The 17,150-nt window shown below is 41.5% G+C and overlaps 1 protein-coding gene across 4 annotated transcripts in view; it reads right to left on the minus strand.

Annotated features, from left to right (window-relative positions):
- Positions 1-1,805: 1,805 nt before the first annotated feature.
- Positions 1,806-17,150, minus strand: part of rab11fip3 (RAB11 family interacting protein 3 (class II)) — a 29,642-nt gene continuing 14,297 nt past the window's right edge. For 2 of the 4 annotated variants that reach the window (XM_032503276.1, XM_032503278.1), the window contains exons 3-14: positions 15,406-15,482; positions 12,113-12,285; positions 8,823-9,023; positions 6,419-6,556; positions 5,032-5,067; positions 4,784-4,877; positions 4,010-4,254; positions 3,381-3,462; positions 3,129-3,266; positions 2,778-2,933; positions 2,491-2,631; positions 1,806-2,353 (exon numbers count right to left, since the gene is read on the minus strand). In XM_032503276.1, the coding sequence (XP_032359167.1) occupies positions 2,240-2,353; positions 2,491-2,631; positions 2,778-2,933; positions 3,129-3,266; positions 3,381-3,462; positions 4,010-4,254; positions 4,784-4,877; positions 5,032-5,067; positions 6,419-6,556; positions 8,823-9,023; positions 12,113-12,285; positions 15,406-15,482 (1,595 nt within the window). In that variant the 3' untranslated portion in view covers positions 1,806-2,239. Of the gene's footprint in view, positions 2,354-2,490; positions 2,632-2,777; positions 2,934-3,128; positions 3,267-3,380; positions 3,463-4,009; positions 4,255-4,783; positions 4,878-5,031; positions 5,068-6,418; positions 6,557-8,822; positions 9,024-12,112; positions 12,286-13,459; positions 13,614-15,405; positions 15,483-17,150 lie in introns of those variants that run through there. The other 2 variants (XM_032503279.1, XM_032503277.1) reach the window with 2 other exon arrangements.

Below are 17,150 nucleotides of genomic sequence, written 5' to 3' on the forward strand. Positions count from 1 at the left end.
AAAAAAAAAAAAAACTCCCCAACTAACATTTGACAAGAAAACCGTCAACAGGTCTGGTAGGTTTCTTATGTCCAGTTTCAGTCCAAAAGTAATGGCTGCGTTGTACCTATAAACCCGCCATCAGTCCAAAAGCACTCCGTACATCTTCGAAAAAGCAGATGCTGCTTCAGCAGAGGAAATAAGAGCAGGTTTGCGCCGTCTGCCCTCCACCAATTCCACTTTCTTGACAAGCATTATTGCTACCAGAGTCTGCCATGTCTCTTCAGTATTATATATCTGGTCTGAAAAACGATTAAACTGGCCACTAGTCAGCAAAAAAGATCATCCCAACTCCTGATGGCTGAAAAAAAAAGTTTGTAGTATTCTTAAATATTTCCAATTGATATATATGACATTAAAATGAGTAGGATACTATTTTATTAGTGTGAGTGGGATGTCTGCAGCCCACCACCAGCAGCAACTAATCCCACTCACTATCATACAGGCTTTAAATGGATTTTGATTGATTTGTTCCCTTCACAATAAACATGTTTTTTTCTATAAAAACAAAAACAAACAAAACAAAACTTAGTGCAAAGTACAACCATTTGATTATTCACATACAACTCAAATGTCAGCATTTTTCTCAACATTTGTCTCGAAAACAATTTTACTGACAATAAATCACTTGTGCAGCGGGAAAAGTAAAAAAAAAAAGAAAAAGAAAAAAAGATTGGTTACCTGGATAAGCTTGCTCCCCATTACTTTCACTCAGCAAGAGAACACTGGGGTCAGGTGGGCTGTACTAAATAAAAATTAAAAAAAAAAATCTTACAAACTACAAATCCCAGACTCACTCATCAGTTTCCCTTCATGCTTAGTTAAAGTGTCTGGAGAGTTCACAGAGTGAGCGTGTCAGTATGAGCAGGATATATTTTGTCAGTTACAGTACTCAGTCTGCACTTAGTGAGATATGTTTGAGTTATTTAATATTTGTGCCAGGGAGTGATGGGAAATGTAGCATTTTTCTTCTACTTGAGGTTTCCAGCCCACCTGAGCTCCTGGACCCTGTTTCATTGTAAAACGAAAAAATGAGAAGAAGCAATTTATAAACCACACAGCTCCTTAATTTGGGACACTTAAGCTTATTTTAGTCGCTAGTGTCACCAAGCTTTTTCAAAACCTTAAAGTAACACTGCGCAAGAAAGAAAAGAAAAAAAGGAAATGTCCAAACACCTCTCACACACACACACACACACACACACACACACACACACACACACCACACACACACACACACACACACACACACACACACACACACACACACACCACACACACACACACACACACACACACACACACACACACACACACACACACACACACCCCACACACACACCACACACAACACACACACAACACACACAAAACACACACACACACCCCACCCTCCCCCAGGCTTTTCTCATCCTCTACCCCTCACTTGGGTTCACTGGAAAGACAGTTGAACTTGGTTAGAGGACAGAACACACATTTATAGTGACTGGTAGGCAGCACTGCAAGCTTTAAACACATTAAAGACAAATTCAAAAGAGAAAGTGGCCGCCCCAATCTACTGCCCAGTGCTTCATATGGCTTTCTCACTTGTGAATAAAACACGACTCAGCCTGGTTCAGGAGATTACAGCCCACATACCCACACCGCTGTCCCCGTTAACACATCACAGACTGAATGGAGGCATGTATGGCATGCATAATTAATAAATACTTTAATCACCTTTAATTTAAGGCCTTTTGGTACTTTAGAATTGTCTGTGTTTTTTCTTTAGCTTACAGTGACACTGTTTTTGAGGGAAACGGACAGGAAGATTTTCTAACTCTTTGTGACTTCTTGTACACATTTAAACATTCACTCATTCAACAAGGGGAGACTCGGGTCCCTCTTGCCAAATACATGGAGGTCACCAGAACCCAAGTGTATTCAGGAGAGTTAACACATACACTCACAAATAAGTACAGACTCAAGGGATATTAACTGAAAATTGCTTCTTTTTCTTTTTCAATGACAGCCATTGACTTCTTAGGAATCTTAAGTCCTTCACCTTTGTGGGGGGGGGGAAGTTGGATAAGTTGAGTGCGTGGTGTTTTCCTACCAAAATTTTTATTACATCCTCCCAGTAGTTTTCTTTTAGCCAAGTCTCCAGTATTTCTAACAGCCTGAGGAGACCCTGTGCACGGCCTTCCTGGCTGCATGGAGTCTATTTGACCTCAAGGATGGAGGGGTTGCACTCCATGATGGCCACAATGATCTTGTCAATGTAGTCCTGGAGTCTGTAGTTGATCTCCTCCTGTTTGTGGACTGCCTCCATCAACTAGAAACAGAGGAACAGAAGTCAACGGAGATAAAAGTGATTACACGGAACAACACTTTTTAGTAAAAATTCAAATATAAAAAAGGTGAATCGACAGGCACTGTTTTCCGCGTTCTTTCCTGTTTTCTGAGACCTACCTCTACACGAGACACATTGTTGATCTCAGCTGCCAGGGAGTCGGAGAAGGAGGCCGACATCAAGTTCTTGGCTCCCTGGATGCTCAGGTTGATAATCTGGCCGTTTAACTCGTCATTCTGCTCCTTCAGGCTGCGGTTGTCCTTGAAAGATTGAGTCGAATGGAACACGTCATAAAAACATTACAGGCCGGATCCTGAATTATTCTCCCATTCCAAACAGTCTGGTAAGAGTGATAGAATGCGAAGACACGGCAGAAAGTAAAGGACATTCAGAATGTGCATGCTACCTGTTTGAGTCGTTTGATCTCTTGCTCCAGCTCGGCTTCGCGTGTGCGGGTCTGATATTCCTGCAGCCCCGCGCCCGGCGTACGCCCTCTCTTTGCTTCAGCTTCCAGCTTGTAGAGTTGGAGGTGCTCGAGCTGTTTACGCAAGTCCTCAATGAGCTGAGGTACAAACGGATCAAGAGCCACCAGTTAGTAAAGTTCTTAGGAATCATTTCAAATTAGGGCTAAAGCACAGGATTCATTTAGATGGGAACATTAGACACATGACAGTGAGGTTGTCTAACCATACGCTGTATTGTAATATTTTTGTATGCAGAGTACTGTTTATGTTGTACATAGAAAACCCAGTCACACCTCCTGAGTGCACTCTTTCTCCTTCTGGTTCTGGTGGCGCTCATGGCTCAGCTTGTCAGCCATTTTCCTGCGGGACTCCGTCTCGTCCTGCAGCCTGTCGCACATGGCTTCTGTCTCATCCTGCAGCTTTCTCTTCTCCTGGAAAAAAACAAAAACAAAACAAGGTGAGCATGAAGAGGAGTGTTAAGTCTGATGGCAAATTGAACAAGGAAAGGCAAAACAAACCAGGAGATGAGCTATTGCTTCTCTTACCTCCTCTTGTCTCTCGATGTTTGCTCGAAGACATGGAACACAGGACCTCAGCTCACTGTTCTCCTCGTCCAGCTGCTGCAGCCTGACAAGCAAACACAGATCCACATCAGAAACTACAACCACTACAGTGCAGCCACAAAGTAACAACTGTCGCACAACGCTATACTACAGGGAAAATAGCTTTCATCCAGTGGCAGTATAGTGCCAGAGGGTGGCAGTGTAGAGCCATGATCCCTCAACAAACAACATGTGGACCACTGGTGCCACAATGAACAAATGTGGTTTTACTATCCTGTTAAATCTAATACAGCAAACACGCCAACAACTTCAAACTAAAATCTTCTCAGGATATCAAACACGGACAGATTTAGTGGTCTATATGCTGTTAAAATTATCACAAAGTATAAAAAATGTTTTTGTTCGTCAATTAAATCTTTTTTGTTTGTTGTATATGGGCTTTTTTACTCATCAGAACAACATACACAGGGATAAAACGGTGTTTAACAACCCAGGTACCGTGTGCAGACATTATACAGAATCTAAAATCCATCTGTTGCACAGTAAATAAATATATATTTCGATTGTTCAAGCTGCCACCAAAGATATTGTAAACACAACCATCTGCTCACCTGGCCTGCAGGTTTTCCAGCTCCAGCCCTCTCTCCCTCTCCAGCTTGATCAGGGCCTCCTTGTGACGACGGGTCTCCTGCTGTAGTTTCTCGTCAGCGCGGACCTCCTGCTCCTTGAGCTGCTCCTCTAAGGCATTGGCACGGTGCACCAGGTGAAGGTTATCCTGGCGCAGCCGCGCGTGCTGCTCCCCCGATGACTCGGACTCCTTTTCCAACTCCGCAACTCGACGCTCAAGCAGGAGCACCTGGGGAATGTGCATGTTTGAAGGTTAGTGACAGACAGATGTAAATGTAATGTAAGAGTAAATTATAATGCATTAACAGGCAGGGGTGTTGAAATTAATCATTGCATTGACGCATCGCAATGCGGACAGACCATAGTCAGACCATAATCATAAGTATTGGCTTATGATGTTACTTGTCGATTTTCCGATCACAGCTTTTTTAGTTTTTGCCTTTTGTCTGTTTTCGGCTGGGTTCTGACTCCGCTAAATTTAGGCAGTTTCTTTTTTTAGGTGCAGATACAATAATATTGAATCGATTTGAATCCTTAATGGGACAAGTGAATTGAATCGTATCGTGACACCAGTGACAATTCATAGTCATTTGCATCTGTTTAGCTTCCAAATATGAAATGTTTCTTCTCTCTTTCCAGCTGCTGTAACAGGTGAAAACTGTGGCCGCTCACAGGTATGAGTCGTGCGTTAGTAGAGGGACGTGAACAAGCAGGTGTTTTTGAAATAGAGTATTAGGTAACTTCAGGTGAGCTCTCACCTTGTCTGTGATGTCGTTGTCAGCGAGCTCCAGGATGTCCCGCGTCAAGTCGCTCATGGTGTCCAGCGTCATCGAGCTGTTCTGGAGGAGATGTCTGCACGTGGACAGGGAAAAAAAAAAGTAAATCTCCAGAGCCAGCTCACATTTGTCAAACTACGGTTTTTATATGCCAAACAAAACCATCTATTTCAATTATTCTACAAATATGAACCTTTGCCTGCTGAAATCAGAGCAACCGTTTGGCTCACCTTGCTACTTTCTTGCTGGAGAGCCTCTTGCCAGCGCTGGATGAAAAGACAGAACAACAGGAAAAATGGTCAGGAAGAGAAAAAGGATAAAGGAAAGAGACACCATCTCCTACTATTTGTCCTATCCAATCCCAGTCCCACTCTCTGCTAGCAGAGGAGCCCCACTGATAAACCACTGGATTTTTGTTGAAACTAAAGCTACAAGATATTCACACATCACAGCAATCTAACACAAAACACAGCAGCATGTATTAACAGTGTCTAACAAGTGCTGATTTAGGATCAGTTCTGACCTGTGACAGCATTACAAAAACCTTCAATTAATTCCTATTTGGGGATATATTTTGATTTCTAAATTCCTAATTAAAGTTAATTCTGAAGTTCTGAATTGTGCCCTATTGCAAATCAAATCAGATTTCAGTTTCTGTAATATAGCCACTGGTCAGTAATCCTGGATCAGAAAGTTAGTTCCAATATATGAAAGCTCTTTGAAAAGTTGTATTTCACCAGCAGCAGTCATTCTGCATCAACTTAAAAGAAGCATGGGGACAGTAACATGGAGAGTAGAAAATACTAAAATAGACACCACTCACCTGCAATACCTGCGGTCATTGTTTCATATTTCTACAATCAATTAATTAAAAGGTCCCATATGTTTATTTTTAGTTTCATACTGGCATTTTGGGTTTTTACTAGAACATGCTTACATGCTTTAAACTCATGTTACCAGAGTTTTTAATCCTCTGCATCTGCGTCTCTGCACTGTCCTTGCAGCCGGGGGAATGACTGTAACAACACTGTAGCAGCACTTCTATATAGTATAGTTGGGTCATCACACCTGTACGGAAGTCCTGACAACTCGTTTTAAGAAACTGTTTCTGAATACGGTCTGTGTGTTTTGATACTTTTACAGTATTTACTCCATATAGCACTTTGACCCGCTTTATAACTAATAAAATAATACAATATGGGACCTTTAAGCTTATTTTCAGGTGAGCAAAATATTCATGACAAATCATACTTTCTACAGATGTAACAATGGGAAGGAGCTGGCTACCAACATCTAAGAACTGCATCAAAGCCACTGAAATGCTTTAAGTGAGTTTTTCCACCAATAAATACTAAATGTTAAATATCAACACACTGCAACTCACACAAAAATAGGGTGCAGATGAAAAAAGATTGGGAACAGTATGAGGTAAAATGTACTTAAAACACCCACAGAATGAACCATAATGTGTGTGAGAGAGTGCCATCTGTAACGACACACACGCACGCACTCTGCCAGTCCAGCACGCACACATTATGAGAACATGCATGATGGCATAAGTATCTAATCAGCACTGCAAACACATTCACATGGAGTGGCTTGTGAATGACATGTTACCTAGTCATCTCTAGGAAATTGAGACGAGTGGAGAGGTCCTCGAGACGACTTATTTGTTTGTGACACTGACTACAGAAAAAGTCCAGCGCCTCCTCCCTGAGGAAGCTCTGAAAGCAGTCAGGGAGAGGAGCAGGTGCACTGGAAAGAGGAAACAGGGAGGAAAAGGAGGAGAAGTGGTGAGTGACGGACAAGAAGGGGTGTACTGAGGTGGGACAGGAACACCTCTGGGGGGTGCAGGAGGTGTTAGTGAAATCCAAAGGAGAGTTTGAAAGAGTAAAGTGTGAGGGAGTTGTGAAACAGGCTGCAGTGTGGCTGTGATTTGCGTTCTGGGTAGTGTTAAGGAGACAAAACGTTCTCTGAGAAAGAATGTGCTCATCTATCTTCAGCGCAGATGAGATTTTCTTTCCGCTGCTGCCAAAACATTCTTGTCTTTCAACTTTGGCATCTTTGCCGCAAGCTCAGAAACCCTACAGAATGGTTACAATTAAGTCAAAAACATCAAAACAACTTTGAGATCTCAAGCAAATGAATGAAACACACATTTGACTATTTCTTTGATAGTCCATATCCTCTCCTCACATCACCTCTGCCGGCTGATAGTTCATTCAGAGAGCAAGGCAGCTCTGAATTATGCAACCAGCTGGCACAGGTTCCTCTTTATGTAGGCAGAAAAATGGTGTGGCAGTCCATAAGTGAGTATCGTATGCACTGTTTTACTGAGCCATTTTCCCCCTGAAGGATGGCTTTGTTAAATAATCTTACAGTGATGTGTTTTTGTAGAACAGAAGCAACCCAACAGTGTGTATGTGTACTCAAAATGCTGTGAAATTAAGGTAGGTGTGTTTGTGTGCGCGCACGTGTGTAGGCAGCACTGCTACATGCGCCAACAATGAGCATGATTGGCTTAAAACACAGTGACGCATTCACACTGAGTGGGTGAAGTTTGTGGGATGCAGTATATTATTTCTCTATTTTGTTTTTAGCCTAACCACCATAAACTTGTGTGCCATGTAATCTTTCACATGCAGTTTGTATTTCACTGATTGAGATTTATTATTTATGGTTCTCAACTCAATGCACCTGTACTATATGCTTTTGGTGCCAATCCAGTAAGACCAGCTTATTTCAGTATTGCCAATGTGCTACAAAAACTAGGCAGTTAGTTAAGCAAAGCAAGGCATTATCCGGTTTTTGGTCTCTGATGAAACAGAGGAGGGTTGAAAAAAGATGAATGGGAACAGGCTACGACACGGGCTTTAACACAAATGACTGGTGCCATAGAGAGGGGTGTGTGTGTGTGTGTGTGTGTGTGAGTATATGTGTAGCCCAGAGGCAAAGCTTGTTAGATACTCCTTAAAGGAGAATTCCATTCAATTTCAATACGTAGCTCTGTTTGTAAATTTGGAGTGCTGTCACTATCAAGAAAAATGAAAAAAAATCACAGCAACACAGCAAATTTGACTGCTGTAAATGTGACAGAAAGTCGTGTTTAGACTAACACGGATTCCACCAGAAAACAGGAAATAAATAGAGGTATGTGTACTGGCTGAAGGAACACAACTTTTATTCCTTTCTGTCACATCTACATCAGTCAAATTCGCTGTGTACACTTGGACGGAATAACTGCACATGGCTAGACACTTGTAATGACATTTTGAGCATGTTTGGAAGCTAAAAACAAGTTTAAACCTTGCCCTATTTAAGACTGTTGGGTGCAAAATTTAGCAGGAAGTTAACACGGTGTAGGCAGCACCAATTGTTTTCTTTTTTCTTGCTAATAACATTACTACAAATTTACAAACAACAGAGCTACGTATTTGAAATTGACTGGAATTCAATTCAAACAAAACATCCACCTTTTGTCTGTCCCAGAAAGCATGGCAAAAGGTGCCACCCTTAGAGTGACGAATAAAACATTTACTCAGACTACTCAGGATCACACAAGGGCAAATGAAAGGAGGCACAGTTTTAGAACAGGATTTAGCCCAACAGCTACATTTTCAATAGCTTTTGCAACAGTGAGGGTAAGACTGGTGGAATTAACTTTGTATGCACTTCATTTATCATTGCCCTTCGCCAGAAAAGGAGGCCGATAAGAGTTGGGAAGGACGTCTCCAGATAGCTCTTATCAATGTTTGACCTCAGTGTCTTTGTTGAAAGAGACATTTTCTCTAAAGAACATAAACAGGGTCATTTAAACCTGGACAATACAAAGTCACACCTCTTATCAGAGAGAGTTGATAAAACAAATGTTTGGTGAAAATGATATTAATATTCACATCAGCTAAATAATCTTCCGGCTGTCTACATTTCAAAATTACTTCATACAAGATTAGAGTTCAACACCGACTCCTCTTTGTCAGAGGAACATTGGTTTAGCTGTGTAAGGAAGACAAGCTCATACCTGGGAGAAAGCAGTGAGGAGCCATTGATCTGCTCAGGTGGCAGCACCAGAGGGGAGTGGCCCTCCCCCTCGGTCCCCTCCACGCTGCTCTCCAGTAGCAACTCGGAGCTGTTGCTTTCCCCAAAGTCCTCAAAGTGCTCCTCCTCTCCACCGATGACCGTCACCAGAGAGTGGTTATGTAGCTCAGAGTTCAGGGAAAACCTGAAGGGCACATAACAATGGCGTTAGTTAGTGTGTGTGTGTGTGTGTGTGTGTGTGTGTGTGTGTGTGTGTGTGTGTGTGTGTGTGTGCGCTCACTTGTGTATATAACAACAGCGTAATTAACTAGCCATTAATAGAGAGAAATATGTCAGGTTTAGACAGGATAAACATGGGACATCCGGCTGGGTATAAACAGCCATATACCAATCCAATTACAAAACCCCAATCTCAGTCAAACCAATCTTTTGAGTTCATTCAAAGGGAATAGACATGATTTAGTACTTGACACTACTATACTATATCCTAGAGTTTCTGGATAAGATGGTTGTGTTAAACCCAGAAACCTGGAATAACTGGAGCCAACTGTAAATCCAGAAGGAGTACAATTAATCTTCCCCCCAGCAAGGGCTGCAATCTGGACAAGTTCGATGATCACTTGTCTTCAAACGTAATCTGTTAATTCACATTAATCCTAAACGTCTGCTTTGGCTGAAACAAACTGTCTTGTGCCGCACTGGTAACAGAAAACCACAATAGGAACACAAGACACGTGAGAGGTACCTTTGAGTAGTTTAATGTGGGTCAAGATGAAGAGTTGCTCTCATGCTTATAATTGGCGGGTTCTGTTACACAATTGAACAAAACTCTACTGGATGGATATGGTAGTCTTTGCTTTGAATTGTGAAGTTCCAGTAAATAAAGTCTTTTATATTTACAGCTGGCCACTTTCCTGTTTTCCAACGGGATATGTTAGATGTCTTAAGCACACACACAGGACGAGGATGTCCAAATCAGCAGAAAATCTTGCCTCCTCAGCACACAATGACAAAGCCCATTTTCCTTGTTTACAAGACAAACGACATTCATCTGGCCAACTCAAAGCTAAAACATCACTTTAATTCTCAGAGTGAAAACCTAAAGTCCCCTACTGTCACACAAATAATACATTTGTCAGTTTCAGTCCCTTTTAACCAAGACAACAACGCAGCTTCAGCTGCAGCAATGTCCTGTGCTAATATTAGGCTCAACTGGTTAAATTGTAACACAACCAATTTTGGATTCACTTACCTTTCTTTACTCAGGCTCTTACTACTTGGCCCCATATTGAGGTCCCTCACACAGAGGGACGGCGAAGACAGAGAACGCATCTTTAAACGCCCTCCGCTGCCCTGGCGTGAAAGCCTTGGAGCAACTGGCGTGAAAACACCAGACAACCAAAGTGGAATTCTGAAGTTTCACAGGTTACACCGATATGTAAAAAAAACACGACTCTCCAGTTTGGAGGGAACAAAAGGGTCTGCTTTTGAAAATGGCAAAGTCTGTGGTTCTAACGAGCTGCCATTCAGTGCCACATGACTGACGTTGCATTGTCTGTGCCACCCAACAGACTTGAGGCTGTACCACAAAGGGTGGACTGCGAGTGGGTTAATCAGATTTGAGGCTAAGCAACAGCCAACAGACAGTCCTGCTGACCGTCCAAGTGCCACATGTGTGTGGGGACACGGGTTGGACAGAAGAGGGTGGGGGAGGCTAATCCTGTTAGATTCTTAATCCCCAGTCCAGTGCATATACTCCTAACCTGAATGAGGTTAGCTGGGCTAACGCATGGTAAAATCTCAGTTTACGTACAGACCTTTTTATTGCATTTACTCACAGTCAATGTTAAATCACTGTAAGTTGCAAATTGTTTGTGACTTGGCAAACTCTGTAAAGTTGTTTGGGCATGAGAAACATGCCCATGTTTTTCATAAAAGCTTATCTACGTTAATAGGGAGGTGAGATGGTGATGAGTCTCAAAATCTTTGGTAAACAGACTGCTGAAATAAGAGAATATAAAAAAGGTCACAGTGTAAGATTCCCGTCAGCAGTGGATTTAGCAGGGCAATGGTATGAACAAGTGGAGGAGAGAGAATGAGATTTGCCCATGCCACAGAAAAAAAAAGGAAAGAGCTAACTCGACACTTCCTGGAATTCAAGGCTCAATCATGGAATGGGAAGTCCAAAAACATCCCCGTCAGGCAGACCACTCAAAGCCGTCATCCAGCCGGACAGACGGGTCACAGCGTCAGCAGATAGGGCCTCACTTCTCTGCACTTCCTTCCTTGCGTTTGCCCCAAATAATATATCAACAAGAACATTTGTGTAAAAACATATAGATCCCATCTGCAGCAAGTTGTAATTACCAATAAGAGAGAATGAATCAAATTCAATTCACGATAAAGATCTCCTACTCGTCCTACTTGTCTGATGCAAATAATGGATCATCACAACAGACGTTTCTGGTCCACAATGACTCACTACAATGCTTATCAAATGTAGTACACTATGCTGCTACTTTGTCTTCTATGGTAGATTTAAATGGAGGTTACTTTTACCAAAAGAGTCAATGATAAAGGTATAATATTGCCAACTCTTTCTGATTTAGACAAATCTATTTGAAAATGACAGTGTCAGAAAGTGTCAGTATGAGAAACTGTCCAATTCTTGCAAGCGTTACCCTTTAAAAATATCTCCATCTGTGATCATGAACAGCATAAGCCATTAACTGAGAAATCAGAGGGGATCTCAGTCTCAGGAACAAATAATGATGCACTCAGACACACCGACTTTGGTAAAGAATGGTGGAAGGGCTTTTCTGTACTCAAGATCTTGGGCGCTCACTCTGTGCACAAGAATGTGTACATGAGGAGCCGTATTTAACTGAAAGAAGAAAAAAAGAAAAAAGGAGGAAACCAAACACAGAAGAAGGGTAAGATACTTTATGTTTGACTGACTCTCTACCCACTGGTGTATCTAGAGGAATTTAAGGTTAATAAAGTGGTGGCTGTCTATTGCCTCGGTTTAATCTGCCTGTCTGGTGACCCAAATAGTACCCAAGTGATCCAGCGTTGGGCGGGAAAGACTCGCAAACCATGTGATCTATGTGAAAGTTTAGTGTAGGGCAACTCCAGGGCAAACCCTTACCTGGAGATTTGATCATTCAGTGTTGCAGCACACAGCGGAGGACGTAAATATGCATCCAGGAAATATCAGCACATTGGCCAAAATTGACATTGTGTATATGGCTGAAGGCAAAAATTTATATGGACCTATTTCCACCATCTTCAGGGTCGTGCAGTGTGGCCTCGATGCCGCTGTCCGTCTCCACGTCCTCGTGCATCTCGGGGGGTACGAGGGCCCCCGTGTCCTCATCAGTGAAGGTCTCACACTCACTGTAAGTACTCTCGGAGCCCAGGTACGCACTGTCCGTCACCTCATTTTGCTGCAGTAACAGAAAACAATCATTACTGTATGCCCATCAGGCAGTAAACAGACAAACATACTGATTGGAACAATTTACCATGGTAACAACCGGGCACAAACATTAATAGAGTGTATATTGGGGGTGGGAATGACCAGAGGCCTCACAATATGATATCATCATGACATTGTATATGTCAATAACTTATAGTCGTGATTTTAAACATATTGCAATATATTATATAATACCTTTTTTCCATCATAAACCTTTATCCAAATTTCTAATTATGTTCCAAAAGGTAACTCTGTTTTGTCAAAAAAGATACATTTCTGTTTTCCCTTCAATTTTGTTGCTGCAAAATGGGATACACACACACACACACACACACCCACACCCACACCCACACCCACACCCACACACACACACACACACACACACACACACACACACACACACACACACACACACACGGCGTCTGTGAATCGATACAGTATTGCCACGGAAATTATTGCAATACTCTGCTGTATCAATTTTTTCCCCCATCCTTAGTGTATATGCTGTATTTCCTGATTAAAACAGTAACGTCATCATAGCTCTGGAAAACTTTACTCCAGTACAGAAAACCTGCACGGACAAACAGGTAGAGCTCAGCAATCATTATCATCATCATTTATCATAATGATAAACAAGCCTTTAGCGATTACTTCTGGTTCTGGATTTTACAGTAAATAGCATCAGGTGTATTTCAAAATCAGGACTATTTGTAATTATGTGAAGCAAAACGTAAAAAACACTGTTTGACCAACAGTCAAACAGTGTAATTAAAAAAGCCATTTCAAAGCAGGTCTATTTTGAATCTTAAGGTCTAGCCAGTTATAGACGCCAATTATGGAAAACAACCAAACAAATCATCAAGCATAAACAGACTTCAGAGACCGTCTGCTGTGATTCAGATGGCTGTTCCAAGCTAAACCTGCTGCATCAACACCTTTAAGCAACAAGTTCAAACTAAATGAGAAAGCTTTAAGCTTTCCATGCAACAAATACCAAATGCTCAACACAAAACCCATACACTGATACATGCCAAAAAAAGAACATCTGAAGCTATTAGCACATGACACATTACGAGGTATCAGAGCTGTAAAGCAATAATGAAGGAAAAGACAGGTGAGTCATGTTGGAAAGCAGAACATACCATTATTAACGCAGTGGCAGGAGAAGCAGGGCCCAGAGGGCTATCAACCATGCCCAGAACCATTATCACTGACTGGAAAGCTGGCCCGCCATGAGAGCTACAACTATCAATGCTTCCTCACCTTTACTCGCAGAGAGAGTGAGAGAGTACTTTTGAGAGGGAGAGAAAAAAAAAAAAAGGGAAACACTGAAACACTTCGTTCAGCTCCACTGGGTGGTCAGAGGGGAGGAGACGGAGACAAAGTCCAAAGAGTAGCAGAAGTCAGCTGTAATGCTCTATCAACCAGCCTTCTACGCGTCAGGCCCGATTTGAAACGCCACTCAATGAGCTGAATAATAACTGTAATCTTTCTTGGCCCCTGGGAGCTTCACTTCCTGACCCAGTGTGAGAGTATAAATCATTAAGCCATGTCCTTAATGTTGCAGACTGCACAGTAAATGAAGGCTATACATCACAACAACCAAAGTCATAACTGTCTGACTGCGTGCCAATAATAAAACTAACATGCTGTTGAGCTATAACACTACGAAAGGCAGAGTAAAATAGCTTGTATGACTGTTGACGATTATTGCTGTGCTATGGTCTCTATTTAAGAATTAAAATGTGGGAGGAAAAATGTGAACGGCCGAAAATATTTAGTAAAAGGAAAAAACAGGGTGTATGGGGCGTTGCTTTTCTCTTATGCCAGGCCTCAGCTGAACAGCCTCACCTTGCCTGTTTTGAAAGCAAACAGGGTGAGAACAGCACAGCCATTGAGAGTGAGGAACCCTTTTCTGCCAGAAACTAGAGAAAAAAACAAGGCCATGGACACAGGTGTGGCGTCTACTTCAAACATAAACACAAACATCCCCAAAACTCTGCTTCTGGGTTCCAGTAAACAGCAAAGACACTTAATAAATCACTGGCTCTTACACATTGTTAGTGGCCATTTTCAGTTCCATTTGTAATAGCTGAAACAAAACATAAGGAGCATTTTGCAATAAAAAAAATTACCATATGTAACCAAACATTGTAACAATTAGACCTCAAGAGCAAAACTAACCTTGACAGACTATTCAGGAACTATTAGAAGACACAGGAGAAGAAGATCTATTTCTCAGTTTACTATTTTGGGCAATTTAATATATGGTTCATTTAACTTTCACTGTACCTTCAATAAACTTCATTTCACCCTCAACTTGGTGGTACTCCATTATAATATATGAAAGATCTCTATTTTCAGTGACTATCAACTTTCATCAAGGCCTTCACTGTGAGCAGTCATTAAATCCAATGAAACTGTACAATACATCACATGTTGTTATTGTCTCTTGTATTAGATCTACTAGCCTTAACAAAAATCCACAATGTTTGTTCTACCAAAATATTTCAGAAAAAGCCTGCTTTTATTATAAAATGATCAACTCAAAAAGCCCTAAAAATGACTTGAAGGAACCCATTCGCACTTGACTGTGGCACATGAGCCTGCACTTCTAAACCAAACCAAGAGAGGGAGCTATACAGACACATAGCCACTAAAACAACAGTTGGAGTGCAATCCTCGGAGAGCACACAATAGAAGCAACAATTTTGCGGAGGCCGGCAACAACGATGGTTAAATATACAAGTTCGGTGCACAGGGGGAGACAGGAATTCCACATATGCTAACCACAACTGTCAAAACACACACATGTAAAAACTCTGGCACATTCCAGCTAATTCAATATTTGTCAAAAGACAACTCAAAGGCCTACCCTGCCAGATGATATTTAGTGTCAGCCAAACCAGGGTGTTCAGTCTGTGGAACATTCACAGAGTGGTAATGATAGCTCTGCAAGCCACTCAGTGAATTACAGTGGGAAGAGTGAGAGTGCACATGGAGTTCAGCCTGTAACCTTCACACTGTGCTGCTGTGTGCACCAATGGAACACAAACAACTAGAGAGAGGCTCTTGTGCGGCGCCTCACCTCATCGTACTCCTCTGGACAGCCCACAGCTCCATCGCCTGGACTGTAGTTTACATTGTAGAGCGGTGGCTCTGGACCTGTAGATGAGACAGGAAGAAGGCAGGTTTAATGTGCACAGAATAAACACATAAATTCAAACTGCAAAGGAGCCTCAGCAAACAAAAGGACTGGTGTGTATAGCACCATTGCCTGCATGCAAAACGGCAGCCATTAAGAAGAAAGATTGTGTCACAGCAGTTTATAGATTTGAGTTAATGGTTTATAAAATGTATCATGAGAGTACTAATAGACTGAAAACCCATTACAGGAAATCATTTTCTTCTCATTTATAAACCATTTGAATAAAAATCCCAACAATACCCAACAGTCAAGATTTTCATGCTTGACCATTCATATGCATTTTACAATATTAAATATGCATTTGCATTGTGAACAAGGGCACCATTACATATTCAGAAGCCTGTAAGCATTTTTCCGGAAATATGATAACGATAATGAAACGGCAATCTTGGATATTAACCTTATTCATGCCCAGCCCTCTGGTTAGCAGTATTAAATGTTAATTTAAATGTCTGCCAAACTCATGAAGAAGATCCACTATGTGGCAAAGGCGACGTCTGATCTACCAGTCTCTTCCTCTTACTGAAAACTGTGGTGTCTGCTACTGTAGGCCTGTGAATTTCATCTCAGAACTACCTGATACAGTATAAATACTAATATACTGTTTAATCTCATTTCATTATCACTTAATGTTTATATATTCCTTAAATAAATTAAAATGTTTGTGTAATTAATTTATTGCCAATTTATAATTCACACAAGCTCATTCATTACCATGAAACAGGGCAATTGTATCCACAGTATTCTATCCAAATGTAAATTGGATTACTTAAATTTGAACTTTAAATATGATCTAGATAAGGGAAGGACATGTGGTTGCATAAGTATGCAATCAGCACATTTTAGAGTGTGTCCTAGCTGCCCTACTCTGGCATATTTACAGTCAGCAATCTAAGCGTGATGTGACCGTAAACATTATGTAACTTTTACACTTGCATTTCAAGGGCTATAGAATGCCCTGTAATACGTGTATGGGCAAAATAAAACAATAAATAAGGATAAGTAGAAAGCCATAGCCAATTTTAATGTGTCAATCCAAGCCACTGTTTAGAGCACCGGCAGACAAGCAATGTAACCTGAGAAAGAGCAACAAGATGGAGCCACTGCAGCTCCTGTATCTAGTAAACAGAGCTGTGAATAGCACCCTACTGACAGAACAGAAAACAAACCAAGTTCTCAAAAGCTGCCAGGTTTTTGTGCCCCCTGGTTTTATGTAACCCATTTCTCTTCGAGACTCATACAGTGGTATTGCAGGCCGTTTGGGTGAAATGAGTCTGCACCGGATGGGGCTGACTGGGTGCTTGAGCAACACACCTGCAGTCACTTGGCCTAATGTCCAAATATCAAAGCACACAAGATATTTTCTAGACCAACTTTTGTTGTTCCAGACATGCAATAGCCACTCTAAGGGACAAGGCATTTCCATAGCTTGCAGGCCTGTCTTTATTAAAAAAGGCACCCCTGCCAGTAACAAGTTGTGCAGAAATTGAATTAAAAAAAAGGTGGGGTGCACTGAATGAATAGAATTGAAACTAGACAGGCTGGGAGCTGGAAGAGTAGGTGTTGCCATCTGATTAGAGCAGAGGAGGTGGTAGAGAAAACATGACATGAATCTAAAAAAAAAA

Source organism: Etheostoma spectabile, chromosome 21, assembly GCF_008692095.1.
Source record: "Etheostoma spectabile isolate EspeVRDwgs_2016 chromosome 21, UIUC_Espe_1.0, whole genome shotgun sequence".
Classification (NCBI taxonomy): Eukaryota; Metazoa; Chordata; class Actinopteri; order Perciformes; family Percidae; genus Etheostoma; species Etheostoma spectabile.